General features: G+C 43.6%; 1 protein-coding gene across 6 annotated transcripts in view; it reads right to left on the bottom strand.

The window, feature by feature from the left end:
• Positions 1-1,267: 1,267 nt before the first annotated feature.
• Creb5 (cAMP responsive element binding protein 5) overlaps positions 1,268-19,904 on the bottom strand; it is a 401,200-nt gene continuing 382,563 nt past the window's right edge. For 5 of the 6 annotated variants that reach the window (XM_039108135.2, XM_039108134.2, XM_017592796.3 and 2 more), the window contains 3 exons: positions 16,070-16,297; positions 8,679-8,787; positions 1,268-7,788 (listed from right to left, as the gene is read on the bottom strand). In XM_039108135.2, coding sequence (XP_038964063.1) covers positions 7,625-7,788; positions 8,679-8,787; positions 16,070-16,297 — 501 coding nt within the window. In that variant the 3' untranslated portion in view covers positions 1,268-7,624. The remainder of the gene's footprint in view (positions 7,789-8,678; positions 8,788-16,069; positions 16,298-19,904) is intronic. The other variant, NM_001134621.1, reaches the window with a different exon arrangement.

Below are 19,904 nucleotides of genomic sequence, written 5' to 3'. Positions count from 1 at the left end.
TTTTTTTTCTCTCTCTCTGCATTCCCTTTTGGAAAATCCTTCTTCACCTCCAGAAGTCAGAGATTCAAGCCCCCATCACCCAGCTTCCCAAGGCAGATCTGATAAGGAGAACCACTGGTCCAGTGTGTGAACTCATGCTCTCCTGGGTATCAGGGAATATGATGCTGGGTGGGGTCATCAGAAATGCAGAGGTCATAGCACTGGTTGAGCAGACAAAGTGGTGCACGTAGACAGAGGTCTATATACAGTGCAGAATGAGAACACGAGTCCACAGACACACATAGAACCAGATAGTCCTGCCTTCCCAGCAACCGCCTCCTGAGGAGACCTGATCTGTAACTTGGTTGGATGCTGTGCGACACCTTTCATAGCCGTCCAATAACTCTTATCACTCGAGCCTTCCTGGCAGGGCTCCACTTCTTTAAGTAAACCTACTCAGTCTAAGAGGAAAATCAAGATCAAAGCTGACAAACCAGGTTTACACAACATCGCTCCACTTAAGATAACGCAGATGAGGTCCTAATGGGTTATGCAAATGCAATGTGAACTTTCTAGCCTGAAGAGAACAGAGTGAAACTTCTAACTGAACTAAGTTCTTCCTCCTGACTCCTGTGGAGAACAAGTCAGCAGTTCCTGTCCTGGGAACATGGAAGGAGAAGTAACCCACGGCAGACCTTTCGGAGCCCAGAGGGTCTACACTGCAGGAACATTGGTATCAAAGGGTTTATGGAAGAACTCTGGCGGCCTCTTCAGTTCAGTCTCCCATAGGTCTAAGGATATAGTGTAGTATAGGGAGACTAGGTAGGAGGAAAGAATTATTTAAAATGTTACTAAAAGAGTAAAAGCCATGGGTAAGGTGGGAAGAAGAGAGTCACCTAGAATACTTCAAGGGGCCGTTGAGACCAGGGAGAGGCCAAGTGAAGAATTTCTGTGTGGCCAACAGTGGCTTTTTGGTTCTTCAAGAAAACCGGAGCGTGAACCAAGGATATCTGGTATTGGGATCCGCAAAGCCCCACCGTCTTTAGGGAAGTACGGGTGCAGTCATCCCAGTAAGAATCTGTTACACGGTGTTCTCAACTGCTGGAAAAGAGAGGCATGCAGAGACACTCTGGGAGGGAGGAGTCCCCACCCTACACAGCAGTGACCTTTGTGTGTGGGGAAGGGTAGGGGTTGAGCCTTGGTTTACCAGGAAGTACCGAGACTCTGTGAAGGATGGATACCATTATCTCTAAGCCCAAATCTCATCAGACAAAAGTTACACATGCTCTTTGCATTTGAGTGCTTTATTATATTGGAATTGCGGTGATGTTATTAACATTTGTACAAATGCACAAAATCTTGTCTCTTCTTGCTAGAAAGAGAAGTAAAAATCTGACCTAGTCGAACAGTCTTAATGAACTCATTGTCCACTGGTAACAATAAATGTGTTCACAATGCAGCGAAAAGCTAAACAGAAAATTAAACACATTAAAATGCTGCAGCAAATATTTACACATACGACATATGTACCCCCCCAGGTTTTTTTCTCCCTCCAATTGGAAGGTGGTTGCTTTACAGACAGACACACAAACACAAAGGATTTGCTGTTTACAATGACAAACAACCCCAAGTCCAGAACGTAAAGTGACGGCACCTTTATTTCATTTTTTTGAGGGGGGGTGTCTTTTTCAGTCAACACTTACTTTACACAGTGCTAAACTTTTTTCTATTATATTTTTGGACAATGTTTCTACTCCAATTGTTCCACAACATTGTGTTTGAATAGAGCCATTACTGGGAGGCCTTTTCAGAAGATCCCAAGTGTCATGTACTCTCTATGGAGGACATTTCAAGCTTATTTATTTAGTTATTTTTCACTCAGAGACAATCCTCAAAGGCAGTTTCTCACTGTGAGGCAGATGAGATTAGCAGAGATCTTGGAAGGGAAGGGGGCAGGTCTTTTTGCCTGAAGCTGCTTGGGAGGGGTCCTTTCTTTTAACTCCCTGCCCTGGGGCACCACTACTTTCTCTTGCAATTTCTGTACTCTAAAGGCAATGTGGGCACTATGAAGGAGCAAACGAGACTCTAATGCACTGACCGTGTGGAAGATTTTAATGATGTACTTAAAGCTAATTTATTCAGGCCCCACATTCTCCAACGTGAGGTGAAATGATTTTATGTTTTAAAAGATTCCTCTAAAGTTCTAGGATATAAACCCCAAGGTAGAACCTTAAATGGCTTAGGAAGAACTTCCTAGGTCCTGTGTTCTGATGAACTAGATCCTTTAACTTGGTTTAAATATAGCAGTTGATTATTGATTCCTTTCTGATAAGCTTGGAAAGGCATCAGAGGGCCACTTAATGGTATTAATGTTTGAACAAATGCTGGCCATTTGGCTTTACCCTATCTTCAGTTTGCAGTTAAATAGGCTTCTCTCTCTCTCTCTTTTTTTTTTTTCAAAAAAATAGATGATTTATAAGGAAAAAAATATATAAACACTCTTTAAGCAATTTGGCTACAAGGAGTCCATCACTGAAAAATTCCACAAGGAATAGCAAGAGACTTTGAGCACACTGACATATTTTTATTGTCACAACACGACGAACTAGGCTGATTTCAAAAGTTCTATGTGTGTTTTGGTATCGGATGTTTACTTTAAGTTTATTGCTCTTGTGTTCTTTGAGCCTTTCTTCGACTGTAATTAGAAAACAGAGGTGCTGTCTTTGATCACGCTGCAAGGCAATATTGTATTTTTGAGACCTAGGAATGGGAGGCCAGGGCCACTGTTACTTCAGCAACCTTACGAAGACTATGGCTAGGACAACAGTGAAGTGTGCATCGTGGCACACAAGAAGCTAAGTCTCCTGGCTTATTCAGGACACTTTGGTTTGGAGGATGAGATAGAAAACTCGTAAGCGTAGCTTAGTTGCCACCTCATGTCCATTGCATAATATAACCGTTTTCAAAACAAGGCAAGGAAGAAAGAAACCAAGGGGACAAACCATTTTGTGTACCGGCTCTTCTTGGCGTTCTTTAGCAAGCTTCACAAGGCTGTGAGGAGCGCTACTCAGCCACACTAGCAACGAGTGTGCACACACAAACCAGGTATGAGTTTTCTAGAAGGCATTCGAAATGGTGCAGCGGAAGAGTCTTCACAGAGCAATTGTAGAGGGTGGAGACAAGGCGAGGTGAAGGTCAAGGAAGAGGTTAGACAGAAGCAGAGAAATGGGAAAGGATCAAAGAGCTAAAGTGCAACTTTAAAATATAAATTATTTTAAAAAGCAGAAAAGAGGTCCTAAATCACTGCTGTCGCATAGGCACAGGTTTATCCTGGGAAGGTGTTTCCCTTTCCCTTCTGATACAAGGGGGGTGGTGTAGGGGTGGAGCTTAAAGCTGCTGCACACGGGCACACAGTTAGTTCCTTGTTCGCGAGGGGCCAGGCAGCTCAGGGGAGCTGAGTGGTGCGGTGCAGGGCATTCTGGGAGAGGGGCTTGCAGTGAGGAGAAGCTGGGAGGAAAGCATTTTATGCTTAAAAGGAAAACCAAAGCTGCTCCGGTTCCGTCACTGATGCCCTTTAGTTCAATTTGCTTCCTAAATGACAGAGCTTAAGTTAAAAAAAAAAAAATACATGGTTAAAAAAAAACTTGCTCAGAATGTAGATTAACTAACAACCCACAGAGTAGTAAACAAGCCTCTAAAGATGCACAAAGATGTAAGCGTGGGCTTCCAGCCATGACAGAAAGAGCCATCCACAACCCTGACTAATGGCGCTCTGACTGGGGCTGGTTATTACGGACTAACATTTACAAGACACACAGAGCCTACAGAAGAATACTGTTCAAATGGAATGTTTAAAATAACATTTATTAATAAATATCTTATACATTCTAAATTAATAGATTCCTGTTCAAATTTTGCTTTGGTCCTTGAATCCCACTGTACATACACACATATATATTTCCTTAGAAGGTTTTACTCAAAAGGAAGGACATTCTATTCTAACTGAAAGGCTAGTTTTATAGCAGTTACTGGTGCTTAAAAATAGGCCCAGCTAAGGGCTGTTTTTTTTTAAATTTTTTTTATTGAAGCTGGTTTATGATTTAAATGGCAGATTCTAAGCCACTATAATTTGCTTTACTAGCAGGCAACAGTCACCTGAACATTCCCCACTGACACCTCTCTTGGAATACCCACTGCATTTTATTAGTGGATTAGATAAGTTCCGTGAAGCACTGGCTGAGTAAGTCACCCCAACTCTAATGCTACGCACTGCAACAGTACACACACTATCAGTCACCCACAGGTTATTTTAATGTGGCAACTTGCACACACTGACCTGTGGGTAAATGGGTGACTAGGGTCACCAGCACCTACAGATCATAGCTAACTTGATGGATAGCTTTGAGATTAGCATACTCATCCAGGGCTGGGACTTTCCTCTATCTACCCCAGCATCACAGATTGAGAAAGGTGTCTCTAAGAAGCATGAGGGTGCCATGCCTTTCTCTCGGTGAGTGAGGATGTGTACTAAGTTTCCAGCTCTCGTCATGTTAGGCAGGGAGGTACTGGAGAAGTGCCCAGGAGGCTGGCAGGGACTTCAGAAGCAGATCCTGCGATAATGGAGCCACACAGGAGTAAGAGAGGCAGTGTTACTAGAACTCTCCTTCTCTCCTTGGATGGGGGAATTCTGAAGGCTGTTTACCACCGACTCCTGAAAGTCTATAGGGCTGACCTTGGTAACCAGATGAGAGAAGACAATTAAAAGGGATTAGAGATGCTGTCCTAAAGCGGCCGGTGTTCGGCAGACAGTGCAAGGGTCATTTCAGTCAGGCTCTGAGATCTGGCGAGGGATGGACCTTTCTGTGGAATCTTCACTAGGAATAAAGTAGGAATTAGATTTCACCAGAAGTTTTTCTCGACTGACAGCAAGCTGGCACACTCGCTGACTCTATCCATACTACAAACAAACACACCTAAAGGGCCTGCCCGTAACAAGAAGGCAGTTTATTCTAATTATATGTTGAGAAAGGTTTGCTGTGTGTGGTGGCTTGCCTACTTAGCATAAAAAACAGACATAATTGAGCTATAAATAATGCACATCAGTCAAGCTGTCGAGCCGCTGAATTAAGAAAACCCAGGCAAGTTCTTAACTGCAAAGGCTGCTCTTCGAACAGCAAAGTATTTCAGACGGGAGAAACGCAAACTAAAAACCATCATTTTAGTGGTGGTCACTCCCTGGACATTGTGGTATTACTAGTGGAGTAAAACAAACTCATTTCTTCAAGTGCTATCCATGCAGGCAAGGGGGGAAGGTCCTGTTTACTCAAAGCAAGTGTCAGATAAAAGCTACAAGCTCTCCCCTCCCGCTTGCCCCCCTCTCTTCTGAAGGGAGCAGAGCACCTACCTCATCTAAGGAAGGAATTTTGCAGAAAATTACTTTTGATTTCAAACCAGAGCTATGAATGTTAACTTCTTTCAAATCTAAGGCTTACACATTTCTTAGCAAGCCAGTTAGGTTAAACCATTTTTTTTTTTTTTACTGCTGGAATTAAGAAAAAAAAATAAAACAATACTAATTCAGTGTTTAAAATACCTGAAAATAATACTTTCTCCTAAAGTACAATAGAAATTTTTATGTTTGCTCCATCTTCTTTCTTCCCTTTTCATTTTTCTTTTCCCTCTTTTTATTATTTTTTTCATTTGTTTTTGATTCTTAGGCCGCATATCCTTACGCTTCACTGAACAGCCAAACTTGTCTCTCAAAAGCACAGCATACATGAAAAATGGTTGATAAGTATTGATTTTTTTAAAGTAAGTTATTAGATAAAACTGAAAGTAGTTATAAAAAACATGCTTCAGAGCCCTCATATTTTCTTTTTATTTTCCTCCAAAATAGATTTTTTAAACTATAGTGAGCGAAAAAGTACATCCTTCCTTTACTGAACTCTTATAAAAGTGATGGCTTTTGTAAAATACTGTTCTTTTAAAACCTATACTGTTCATAAACACACACACACACACACACACACACACACACACAGGCATACACACCCATGTGCACACACACACACACACACATACACACACCCATGTGCACACACACACATGTTAGGAGGTGAATTATTTGGGCGGAGATGAAACACCAGCATATGCCCAGACTGCTAGTGAGAAACATTAGCCCCTATTATTTGTGAAACGCGATATTAAAACACCAGCAGAGTAGAATGGCTTTTTTCAAGGAGGCACAACTGTGGTTTGGGTTTGATCTGCTTTTCGTACTGGGCAAGTCCATGGACATTGCTGAAAATATAAATCAGAATGATTCCAATGCGCACGCCAGCCTGGCTACCTCCATGGGACTCGGTCAGCAGCCAGAGTCTGACTGGTCAGGCAGGCTGCGAGTACCCTGAGAAACGCTGGCCTTGCTTTCTCTGTTTCTCCAGGAGTGAGCTTGCTTTTGCCCACCAGAACAGCAGAGCCAGTTCCATAGGCTTAAGAAAAATAATAATAATAAATCTTAGGTTATTAGCAGCTGATGATTGAACGATGTAATCTGTGTAGTGAACAGAGCCCTTCTGAACTATTATATAGTGCATGGGGTTTTCAACATTATAGACAGGCTATAGAAATGAGTTGTAATTCGAGGGTGTGATGTTAGAACCCACATCCTTATTTGAATTTTCACAGTTGGGGCTTACAGAGTCCCTTTCCCTAGTGTCTCCACAGCTGGCATTCAACAGTGCTTCACCTATAACCAAACCACCTTTTATTTGCTCTGGTTATTAAAAACATTAAATCAGGCACATTAAACATCTCCTGGTTGCTATTTTGTGAAAGGCAAGAACTGAATGAACTCCAGCTGTGGGTTAAACTGTGGCTAAGCCCACAGTTTCAAGATTTGCTTTTTTTTTTTCTGCTTTAAACATTATTTTCCTCTTCACATGCAAAGCTAAAGGGAAGAAAAGGAAACAGAAGAAAAGTCAAAACAAAGAGTGAACAAGGGATCTGGGGAAAGGGAAATGGAGACAGATATTGGACATCTGAGCGAGTGGACAAGAACAGGAGGAGAGGGCCTGAGATGCTTGGTGGCTTCCTTAGGATATCGATGGACCATAATTTCTTTTTTCTTCTAGCAGGAGAAAAAAAATATTTAGGAAGGCTCATGTGTTTATCTGTGACTCTGGTGACATCACAGCACAAACTCAACATGAGTTACAACATCATGAGCTTTCCCAGCAAGTTACTGTGTGGATCCATCTCACTTGACATCTAGGCATACCTCATTTTGGCTAAAAGCTGTAGTTTAATAAGATTCATTGTTCCAGGCAAAGGGTTGGGCTGGTAAGAATGAAACCATGGCTATATACAGGAAAGGTTCTGTTTATAAACAAGAAACTGGTACCAGAAAATTGCAGAGAAGCACCACAGTGCCTCCTGAGCTGATAGATATTCATTGCATATCTCCCTTTTTCTTATATAACTAAGTATAAAAGACAACATTTCCATAATAACTATAAAAATGAAAGCCAGTCTTTGAAGGGCCGAAGCGTCTTCCAGGTCTGAGTTAATTCTAAAAATGCCCTTTTGAGAAAGGATGTACGGCATGCTACAGCTCTTCTCAAAGGCCAGGTTTGACCGATGCCTTTTAGAGAATAGGGTTCAGGTCTGTTCTGTGACTCGTGAGCTGACTGAGGGTGGAGCTCCCCACCACCTCGCTGACCGATGAGGATGTCGTGATGGTGTTATGCTGGATGACTTGCTGCTGAGAGCACGCTGGCACGGGGCTCGCAGGAGGGCTGCTCTCTGGACCTAGGAGAGGAAACAGATACACACACACACACAAATATAGCTCTTTCTTGGGGGAGCGCCTCAGGAATAAATACAAACGCTATTAGATATTAAACTTCGTGTAGAAGAGTGTCCTACATTTTCTTCTGGAAGGCACGGACAAAGCTTCATTTTAAACTGAAGTCACCAAGCTAGGCCTCCTAGGCTCATAACTACAGGAAAAGCCAGACTTTTCATCAGTAGGTCGACCCCGTAAAATGTGCTTGAGCCTTGGTGTGTGAATTTCCCCCTGTCTTGCATTTTCAGATAGCCATTTGTATATTAAATGTGGAAAAGTACTCACATGTGGTGGGAGAATCTGTGTTGCTCAATCTAAAAAATTATTTAGAAACAAATTGACCTTCAGCCACGATTCACTGTTCCTCCTGCCTTCCCTTATTCATCTAGCATTTAGTCTATTGCCATTGCAAGTGCAGAATGTAGAGCCAAGGAGATGGGGCCCCACATTGTTTGCTGATATAGGGGGTGGGGGGAAGGAGCTTTCTAGCCTGGTAGGCAACATGCAGCATCTTCTGAGATACTAGAGGGAAGTGATTCAGTCAGAGCTGCCTCCCAGGTCACAGATTTCTCAGGAGGATGAACAGGCCACTAGAAACTGGACCCCCACAGACTGGTTTCTTCCTAGCTACAAAGCTGGAATTTGGTCATGTGCTGCCAGGGAAAGTAAGGCCAGAAGTTATGGGGAGTGCTGGGCATGGTTTTGGAACGAAGTCAGGAAAGATGGCTGCCCTTGACAGAAGCATCTGTTATCTGTCTGGGTGTGCAACGTATACTGTATTTTTCCCTTATAATAAAATTCAGTGCAAAATAAGAGACAAAGTTTTCTTCTAAAGAATGAAAAAGTGACTTACTTAAGTATCCTTGTGATTCTTTCTGCATGGCTGTTATTGGACAGTCTTTATGTGTTAACAACAACTGCTTCAGCTGGGCCACCTCATTTTTCAACATGGACACTTCATTCTGGGAAGACATATTACAATTTTGTTGTGAAGACCAAAGAATTAGTAAACACAAAGTCCCATTCACTTTCAACAAGGAAATTATCAAGCTTTACGGGTTGTGTTCAAAGGACACTAGGAAAATTACTTAGAGGGCTTGATCTGAATTTTGTAGTTTCCCTTCAATCTGACCCTCTTCTTTGGTACGGGTCTTTTGAAGAGATCAAAGTTTAACTCAAGAACTGAACCCCTACTAAAAAACAGACCATACCCTTTGAGTAAAGGGCTCAGGAACCAGGTCATATAGCTGAGATCCCCATGTTTCGCAACTGTGTGACCTGAGTTAGATGTGGCCATGTATTATCTAACACGATTTAGTTAACCTCCACCAACCTCATTTATAACCTTTAGAAGATGGAGTCAGAGATTACAACTCACAACAAACTTGGCGACACCCATGGTACGAACTTATCCACGTCACCTAGAGAAGAAAGTTCCTAGAAGTTTAGAAGTTACCTGAAAACAGGAAACTGTCTTTAATGCATTTGGAACACTGGATAACCTACACACTGAATAGCATGGCTAATAAAGTGACAAAAATCTCATCTGCAAAAGCTTTCCCCATTATCCTTTAAACCACAAAATAATGATAATAGCAAGAAGTTCACATAAGTATGAATAAATCACTTAATGGTACAGGAAAATTGCTCTTAAATCTGAGAGCATTCATGAAGGCAAATAGTACCTTCCATTTCCCAGTGAGTATGATTGATAAGTAGCCAGCCATGGTCCAAAATGACTTTGTACAATTCGGGACAACTTTATTTTACAGGGAAATTCACATCAGCCTTCAAACAACTCCTCTTTGAACTTCAACTGAATTATGTTGCTCAAGTAACATTCTTTGTTTCTCCACACCAAGTTCTCCTATTTTTCAAATAGTCTATATAAGAGAAATTCACCTCTACACCATTATATATCTTTAAATATCTGCTTAAAAATAAAGTAAAACCACGCAAGCCGAAACAGAGAATTGTGGCATGTGCATGTTTGTGCATGCACACCACAAGGTGAAATGTCCCACTACTGCTTGCGTACTTTAGCACTGACACTTTTCTGAACACACCGTCCCAGATACCCTAGCAGAAGTGGCAGCTGCCGATGATGGAGACAATGAAACTTAGAAACCATCACAGAGAACCCACACTTCCTCTATGGTGGCCCAGAAAACAACTAGCAAGGTGTAAAAGCCAAGCTTGGGGTTGGTGAGATGGCTCAATGGGTAAAAATGCTGCCACCAAGGCTGATGGAGTTCAGGCCCTAGAATCCACATGGTGGAAGGAGAGAATCAACTTCTACAAGTTATCCTCTAATGTCAACGTGTGTGACTTGGCACATGCAGACCTGACCATAAATAACCAACCAACCAACCAACCAACCAACCAACTAACCAACTAAACCAACCAACCAACCAACTAAACCAACTAACCAACCAACTAACCAACTAACCAACCAACTAACCAACCAACCAACCAACCAACTAACCAACCAAATAATGTAATTTTAAAATTAACAAACAAAACCAAACTGGATTATCTTGCTTTCTTAACACTTCTTGAATTAAAAATCAATCTTTTTTTTAGGTCTGGTGGCTGTTTTGGGGAGGGTGACTTTAGGTTCCATTTCTTCTCCTACTGTGTCCTGGGCAGTGGTTGTGGATCAGCAGCCTTTGAGCTCTTACCAGGGGTATGTTCATTGGTTATGGTTGAAACACTAGTAATGCTATTCACGAGGTCTCCAACATCACTGTGGCTGCACCCCACACTCTTTCACAATACACTTTTTTTGCTTCCACAAAGCAATTTTACTATAAAACAGCACAAACATTCATGTCTATCAATAAAGCACTATCAAACTCTACCAGAGCATCATTTTGTCTACAAATAACAAAATACTTTGTTGATAAACCAATACGCTGCAGGTAGAGACACTAAGGCCTTGAGTGGTGCAAGCTTCTGCAAGGATGTAAGAATCAGGACTGGAGGGATGGCTCAGGGGTTAGGAGCACTCGCTGTTCTCGAGAAGGACTTGATTTGGATTCCCAGCACCCAACAGCTCACAACCTTCTGTAGTTCTAGTTCCAGACAATTTAACACTGTCCTCTGTGGTCTTCATAGGAACTAGTCAAGTACAGGTGCATATACACACATGTAGGGAAGATAAAGCATATCTGAAAATAAGCAGTGCTTTAAAAATAGACCCTCGTTTAAGGATACACTTGGATATGCACATATTTCTGACGCTAGTAATTAATTGTGTTATTGGGTCATGTCATGGTTGAGAAGGGGATACTAGTTAACAACATTAACAGAGAGGAACAAGCAGGCCCTGAGTTCAACACACATTACTCTGCTGCAGTGGGGAAGCAGCAGCCTAATGGCCTTGTGATTCATGCACAGGAAGTTCACAGGGAAAAGGAAAAGCAGCTTGCTCCTGGGGTTGGGAATAATCAGGAGGGTGGAAGGTGTGATCCAGTGGTACAGTGCGTGCCAGGCACGGGCAAGGGCCTGGCTACCTCCCTTGAACTGCAAACCAAACTAAACAACACTACCACTAATGACAGGGGTCAGGGCTGACTTTTCAGATCATCCTACTGAAGTCCAAAACAAGATGGCCGAGCTAGGTCAGTTCTTCCCAGGAAGACAGCTTCTCATTCTATAGAGGTTTTGAGCTGCCAGTCACCTAACTATCCAATGAAGGAGCCAATCCTCCTCTTCATTTGTCAGTGAACTGCTCTGGCCATTCTCACAGATGCTTATATTCTAGGCCTTGTGTCTCAGGAGGGAGCCATCTCTTGAATGACCAGATCTTATCAGTGCAAATGATAAGCACGAACCCTTTTCAGAGAGAACCAAACCTATCCGTCCATATTTGCACTGCACTCATTTTGAGGAAGAGTTTGTGAAACCTTCACTGGATGGCACAGGGCCCTTGACAGAGGTCAAGAACTGATGTCCGGGAGAAAGGAGATAAGATGTGAGCTCTGCACAGACATGGCATCTTGGGACTCCGGGATTCAAAGACGACAGAGGCGGGAAATACATAAACACTAGACTAGGCTTCTAGTCGAAATCTTTTTAAGGTAAGAGGACTAGAATCACCTTGAATTCATTTCATAAGAGAATGCACGGGAGGAGTCCAATCTGGCCTGGGAGTTCAGCAGGGAAATGAAAGCCCGAGCTGTGGAAGGCATTTCCTCACTTAATCAGTTGAGGAAAACTCACTTTGAGGCGCCCCTGGGCTGGTGGTCACACCACTTCTGGGTGCTCAGATGCAGTTTTCTAAAAAGGATAAACAGCAAACACACACTCTCCGACTGAAGTCAGCCCTTTTCCTTCAGTCGTGGAGCGACTTTGGGGGTTGCCGTCCTGAAAGCAGTTAGCTATTTAGATAATGATGCTAAGAAGGGGATCCTGTCACACTGATGTGTTTTTAAACCTATAAATCTGCCTGGGGGTGAGGCAGGGAGCACATGGAGGTGTTCCACACTGCAATGGCATCCTTTAAACAGCACGTTCAGAATTCCCTGACAGGCACATTTACAGCTTGGGGCTTTGGTGATGTTTTGCTATCTGACAAATCCACAATACTTTCTCTCTCTCTCTCTCTCTCTCTCTCTCTCTCTCTCTCTCTCTCTCTCTCTCTGTGTCTTTGGTATAAGCTGGAGTTTGTGCCAAAAACATAATTATCACAAAGGGCCCAGAATCCCACCCCCTTTTTCAGATTAGCCGAGGGCAGGTTTGGTCCCTCAGAAACAAAGGACTTTCAATTTGTCAAGCAACAGTTTCCATCTGGCCTGTTCCTTTGCCAAGTCCCAGACCTGGGTTCGTGTGTCTAAAATTTCAGCATCAACTTAGACCATGTGTCTTTGCACTAAAAAGGAAAAGCAATTACTTTGGTGGGTGACCAGATGATTTCCATATCCCCACTGAACGCAAGCAACTTAAGAGTGCCACAATGCAGAGATCTGTCACTACAGGAGAAGGAGGCAGCCTCCTTTGGTCCACTGGTGTCACAGAATGAAAGATATCAAAGTGGCGGCTTAAGGCACAGGCAATTTGCCCAAGTCCCTAGTCTGATACTTATTGGTTGTATGGCATTTGGGCTGAGTCCTTATCTCCCCCAACCTCGGTTTCTCCATATTGTGAAATGCCAGGTTGGGCAGTTTCTAAATTTCCTAAACCTGTGATGACCTCTTGGGCAGAGATCTGCAGTGAAGCTGAGACTGCGGTCTGCATTTTATTTTCCTGGGCCTTGTTTTTCCAATCAGAAGCTCTGCAGAAGCCCAGCGAGAAGGTTCTTTCTGGAAAACAACTCAGGAATGGAGGCTGCCACTCAGACCGTGAGATCCCACTTGGCTGCAATTTGTTTGCTTAGCACCTTCTGTTTCTGTTTACTTAAAATTTGGCTCAGGGAGGCAGTCTCAAGAGAGACACCTTTTTCTTTTGACAGCGAGACGAAAAGGGTCACCCAAAGGTAGCTGAGACTGTGACAGCCTCTCCTGCATCACAGGGCATGGTCCACAGTACACAATAGAACAGACCATGGGACTGCTGTGCCCTCTGGCTCTCTGGTCCTTCTGTAGCAAGCAGTGGCTGAAAACACCAGTATGTGGCATTTCACCGATTTCTCCACCCTTTCTCTGTACAGATTTTGTAGCCCAAAGATACCAGTGTCTGCTGCACAGACTTGCTAAGGCTGAGACATTTTTTATCCTAGTTTTTAAGACTTAGTAGCTCTTTTTCTTGGCTGTCTTAGCTATTTGGGCTCTAAAGTATTAAGCAAACGCACACACACACACACACACACACACACACACACACACACACACACAGTGAGTTAGTGTCTAGTAAAGGGTAAGTGTACTTTGTATGTTTCTTGAAAGCAGTCATAAATAAATGCATGTCAAGCCACAGACACATCTGACCTAAACTCAAGGGCATCTTTCTGTGTGGCTCTGTGCTATGACTCTTCTCAGCAAAAATCCTGGAGTAAATCTGCAAGGACTCATTTTAATTTACCCTGATTTAAAGTTTTGTATTTGACCTGTGTCTGCTGGCAATTCATGGCTCTGTTTTAAAGAACTTGCACTCAACCAAAGCTGATTTTTTGCACTTCCACATGCTCTGCTCCAATTAGGGGGCAAGTGGCCATGTCTGGGGACATTGTGGGTGTCGCGACTATGGGAGGGGTTTTCTCCTGATTCTAGTATGTGGAAGCCAAAGATGCTGTGAAATGGCCTGAATTACACAGGGTGTAACAAAGATTCCCAGAGTCAGTAGGGCCTACATTGGAAAACCCAGTGGGTTTCTGCCATCCTCCTGCAGACCTCAGAACTGTCAGTTTCCTACTTCAATCGCTGTTCAGCCAACGTCACAGTGTGTGCTGGGTCCGCACACCCCAGAGCTTTTACTTTTTAACATGTTTGTATTACATACTTTGATTTTTTAAATAAAATGTATTTATATGTATGTGCATGTATGTCTGTGCGAATGTATGTCATATGTGCAAGGCACCCGATGGAGGCTAGAAGAGGGTGTCAGATGCCTGTGTCAGATCCCCTCAATGTGGATGCTGGGAACCAAACAGATCCTCTGTCAGGGCAGCAAGTACTCTTAACTGCTGAGCCACTTCTCCATTCCCCAGTAACATGTTAAACACATGTCACAGTGAAAATGCACCCACTAATGCTAAAATGCTTACGTGCATTCCTGGTAAAGGTTTCTCACGGACTCCTCTGCCCTGTCTGAGTACAGCAGTGGCTTTCAAAGCGTTTCACTCCAGACACCGCTTTGTGGTTTGACTCCGCATTCAAAGCCTTACCAAGTTGGTCAGGCATCCAGTTTTTGGACCCTCTAGACATAGGGAACTCATTCAATGATTCAAAAGGTTTCGGGTCCTATGCTAGTACAGGAACAGCCAACAGGGAGGTGAAGTAGCGAGACATTGTCCTAAACTACGAGCATGAACCAGTATATGAACTCACTTTTATGTCAGCTGCACACTTTCTAGCTTTGTCTTGTCTCTCAAAAAATTCAGGCCAGGAGAGGTGAATGCTCACAGATAACCAATCATCCTCTGTGTGCTTTTGATTTGTATACTGGATGCCACGAATCTGTTCTGTTTAATGTGACTCACAGCGCAAAGACCCTGGGTTTTCACATCTTAAGTGCTCCTTTGAAAGGGTGCACAGATGACCGGGGATGTAGCTTAGGTGGCAAAGAGCTTGTTAGGGGAGCTATGATCTCCAGCACCACATAAAACTGGGTGCTGATGTCACACGCCTGCAATACCGGCACTCTCCAACTAGAGGCAAAGACATCAGAGGTTCAAAGTCATCCTCAGATACATACCAAGTTCAAAGCCAGTGGGTGCTACACAAGACCCTGTCTAAAATAAAATAATAAAGTAAGTGTTCTGAGACCAGACTGGGGATACTGTCAATTCCTAAAGTGTACAGTATTTCTGTTTGGGTCACCTTACCCCCCTTCCTTTTGCCCGCAGCTCAGCTCTGAGAGAAGCTGGTTTGATTTAATTGGCATTTTCTTGGGAGAACCTTCCTGATGTTAGAACATCTTGAACAGCATCACTTGGTGAGCTGGGAGTTCTCCCGAGAAACCCAGCACATTAGTCAACTCTCCTCTTCGCCCAGGACAATCCCAGAAACAGCTTCTTTAAAGATGTTCCTAGCTAAGCCACCCCTGGAAAGCAAAAATTACACAGGATTCCAACGTTGCTGAGCTTGGAATGAAGATGGAAATAGGTATTTACTTTTAGAGCAAACAAACCTAGCACAACACCAAGACATAAAATATTTTTCCCTTAAAAATAAAAATATAGACAATTGGGTGTATGCCTGGTTACCCACACTAGATGACTTCCAGATGAAGAGCCTTCGGTGCCAGGGACCATGCTAACTGCACCGTGGACATCGGTTCACATTTTACCTCCAACTCTGTAAAGTTGTTCCCCAATTATAGTTGAGGAGACAGATTCAGACCGCTTAAACACAGCCAGAAGCCACCAGACCAAGGCGTAAAACCCTGCTACTACACTTGGTCCCACGCGTCGCGTCCCTCATCTCTTGTGGGAGGACTGATGGTGCTGAACCACTTAATGATGCTGGATGTGAGGGCCTGGGGTTCCTCTGAGGCGAGGTGTGTGGTAGGAGGCTTGGGTCAACAAGCCTCTGGGCAGGAAAACACCAGCTGTGACAAGGTTTGGAGAAGGGATAGGGGCCGCACCTGAAGCTGCATGTTTGTCTGGGTGAGCTCTTCAGCTTTCTTTTCCAGTGACATCACCCAGACCTTCCTCTTCTGTCTGCAGCGGGTGGCGGCGGCCCGGTTCCTTTCCAGAAATTTCCTCCGCCTCTCATCTGGGTCCTCATCCACCACCCTTCGTCGGCGTCCCCCTGTGGGCTGGGGCGGTTGTATTGTCTGGGTTGGCTGCATCTGTTGTGTGGCTGGTGAAACCTGAAGGGAAGGAGAGGGAGGAAGTGATGGGGACTGGGAAGGACGCCTTGGGTAAGGAAGACGCCCAAGCCAGTGTTACAAGAGCAAAGCTCAGGAAGCCATTTGCTTTTTAGTAAGCACGTGAAGCTTGTTCTCAGGGAATGCGATAAGCAATTAAATCACACTTGTGAGAGCGACAGACCTCGAGGCTGCAGTCCATGTATTTGGGCTTGATACAAGCAGGTGACCTTTTCCCTGCAGGACATTTGGAAAATCATGGTGGTGGCGCTGTGTGTGTTGGGGGAGGGGGAGCACTTGTTTCGCATTCAGGTATTAAGTATGGTTTATTTAAGCGGCTTTAAAGAACATTAGGTGGGTAGTGGATGGCCACTGGGTTGAAACAGGTAAGGTCAAGGTTGTCATGATACTTTCGTTTTTGTTTTTCACAAAAAATCTGTATGGCAGGCTGTGGGCTCTGTTACTTCCAAATGTGTTCAAAATCATCTCAGTGGAGCATACCTGTGGGACACTGCCAGACCTGTGGAACACTGCCAGCCCTGGACTCCTCTACAAGAGCATTGCACATTCAGAAGGCAGCTGGGGTCCTCTTTCCTGTCCCTTCTACAGACTGCAGATGGGTGTGGTCGGCACCACCCTCGGGGCACTGAATAAGGAGGAGGAAGTCTCCAGAGAGGGTTTGCAGTGACTGGAGACGGAGACTTGGACAGCTAGCAAGTGGTGCCAGTAATCCTCTCTGTTACACACGGTATCTGTGAGACGGTGAGGACAGGTTGCCTAATATATACGGACATTATAAGGAAATCCTAGGAGCGGTCTTATACTTTACTAAGCTTGTAGACTCCTTGTAAGGCCTATGTGGGACTCCACAACACGGAAAGGTTAGAGACCCCCACACAGACAGCTTTATTTCCCTCTAAGAGGCAGACACATGGTCCCTTGTGAAATTTCTACGACTCCCTTTTTATATGTCTGGACACCTAATGCCCGTGCTAATGTCCTTCACTCCTGCCCCCCTCTCCTGTCTCTCAGTCACCCAGGTTTACGGTTGTAATACCTATAAAGTCGTTTTACAAGAGACATTTAACCTACAGAAATAACAGGGGAAAATTTTTCAAAAACTAAGCTCAAAGCCCTTTCCTAGCACATTCAAACACCATGATTGAAATCAATCAGAATGACCGTAATTGCACTAATAGTGGCTTTGGGTTGACGTCAGTTGAATGATGATGATATATTTCAGTCCTAAACCCTTGTCAAACCTTCTATGACTAACTGTGAAAGAATCAGGCTCGGGAGGTCGGTCGGACTGCGTCTCAGTAATTTTATCTAAAGCAAAGACATTCTCTGAAACTCTTTATTGACAATGCCTTTCCGCCCAATCACAGAGGGATAACAAAATAAATTAATTTTCTCAGGTCTTACTCACTGGGGTGGCTGGTGATGACATAATCTTTGCCATTGGCCAAGATGTAGCAAACTTTCATTTCAGATGCTAACCCCTGAGCCAGCTTCTGAAGAACCAGGCAGCAGGAGAAAGCGCGCTGACTTTTGTCACAAGGCTGTTTTCATAGCTTCCTTTTGTGTGTGTGTGAGAGATCTCTCACTAACTATCCTATACAAGATGAATTTAAGCCAAACTGGATTTTATTCTTTACAACAAGGAGGTCTCAATGCCATGTCCTGCTCCCCTTACTTCAATCAACCTTACACTCGGATACCTTTCCTGCACCTTCACTCTGTGCAAAGAGTGAGTTCAGGCCCAGTCTAGGTCCAGGGCTTGGGCTGGGGGAATATCATTTAAGAAATATTGTGACCATCAAGTGTCATCAGGACTCTGAACTCACATCTAAACTGTCTAGGAAAATCGCAGGAAGCTGGTAGGATTTGAAAATACAACCTAAAACGAGAACCTGTATCCCTGGTAACTACCCTTACTTTTATGTACAAGATAGAAGTCCTTTGGCAGAAGTTTTTTTCTTTTGCAAATTTTGACCAAAAAATAATGAACAGCAATTTGAAGGAGACAGGATTTGCCCCAAATTAATTTAGACTCTCAGAATTAGAGGGACCTTCTGAGATCTCTGTATCTCCCGATCAGACTATCGTAAAATTAAAGAAACTTAACAGGATCGTGTCAGTAATCAGTCATGTGCACATATAACCTAAGTGTGGTAATTTAGAATACTGACTAAATGATCTGCAGATATGGAGTCTTTCTTCCCTAGAATAAGGCTTTAAAAAAAAAGAAAATAAATAGGTGTAGCTAATTACAATAGCAATTGGCTAATTGCGTATACAATTGGGCACTTACTGACTTGAAACAGGGCAATTGGCTAATTGGCACTTAGCTAATGAATAGCTTTCATATTTATAAAACTGTTAACTTGTCTCTGAAAGAACTTGCCCAGAAAGGTGCCCAAACCTTTATGTCCTTTATGTCAGTAACAAACCCAGAGTGGACGGACTGCCTTTGAGGCAGCTTTTCTTTTTCCTTTTTGATACATGTCCCAAAACAGCAGTTGATTAAAATGTGAATCAAAATGTGCTCAGGGGAATGTTTTATTTGTGAACTACTTGCTAAACTTTCGAATTGTTTGGGTTTAGAATTGATCCTGTCTAGTATGTTTTGAAAATGCTTCCAGACCCTTGGAGACTTCATATTCAAGGGGGCCTATAAATTTAATCAATCGGTATCACTGCTTTGCTGATTGGAAATGCTGAGGGTTTATCTAGCCCTCAGTACATGTCGCCAAAGTCAGTCATGAAAAGAACTGGTTTTTTTTTTTTTTTAGTGTACATCTCAACTCGTCTTGCTATGTAGAGCGCCACTAAGGATCTTTGCAAAGGTTAAAGGACAGGTTTGCTGCCTGTGGCTGTCCCCACCCTAACGGTACCCCCTTACCTTTCCTGACTTGGGTTTCCTTTGTTAGGGAAGGGAACTCTAGAGCTCAAAGCATTGCCTGGTCTCAGAACTTGGCTTCAGAGGCATAAAGCAAAGGAGAGAGAGAGAGCTAATAAACATTCTTTGGCAGACCTTAGCTTCGGATGCCATTCTGACCCAGCGGGTTGGTCTGGGCAGTGAAGTGGTTGGAGTGGACTAGAGAAAGTCATCTTGCTTGAAGTCCCAAAGTGACCAGGGCTCACCGCACTCTTGGACACGTCCTTCATCTACTCAGGAAAACCCAGTCCTTTACAGGACCTTGCTTGTCTTCCTAGCTGGGGTGACATAACGTCTGCCTGCTCCCCCCACTTTCTTTAAGTGCCCTCTGCATGCTTGTTCTCTTCCTGGCTAGCCATGGTGACTCTCCACCCCTGGGATTTGACCTTTCTCTTGGTCTGATGGTCCGCAGAGCTTGGCTGCCTCTCTGCCTGCTCCAAGATGCTTCACACTCAGGGATGAGTCAGCTCTCATCGTCTCCCCAGCACCTTGGACCCTTTCGTCCCTTGATGGGCTTCCTCATCTTCAGAGACTGAAACTCTTCAGCCTTTTAGCTGTCAGTTCAACTGTTCACATCTTCCGTCATGAGCTCAAGTTTCTCCCAATCCTCCTATCAGTAGTACTTATTTCTTGGGACAAACTTTATGACATGCTTACACAAATTTTTCT

Source organism: Rattus norvegicus, chromosome 4 (genome assembly GCF_036323735.1).
Source record: "Rattus norvegicus strain BN/NHsdMcwi chromosome 4, GRCr8, whole genome shotgun sequence".
In the NCBI taxonomy this organism is placed as follows: domain Eukaryota; kingdom Metazoa; phylum Chordata; class Mammalia; order Rodentia; family Muridae; genus Rattus; species Rattus norvegicus.
The sequence above is the reverse complement of the archived record's forward strand: the minus strand, read 5'-3'. Positions and strand labels throughout refer to the sequence as shown.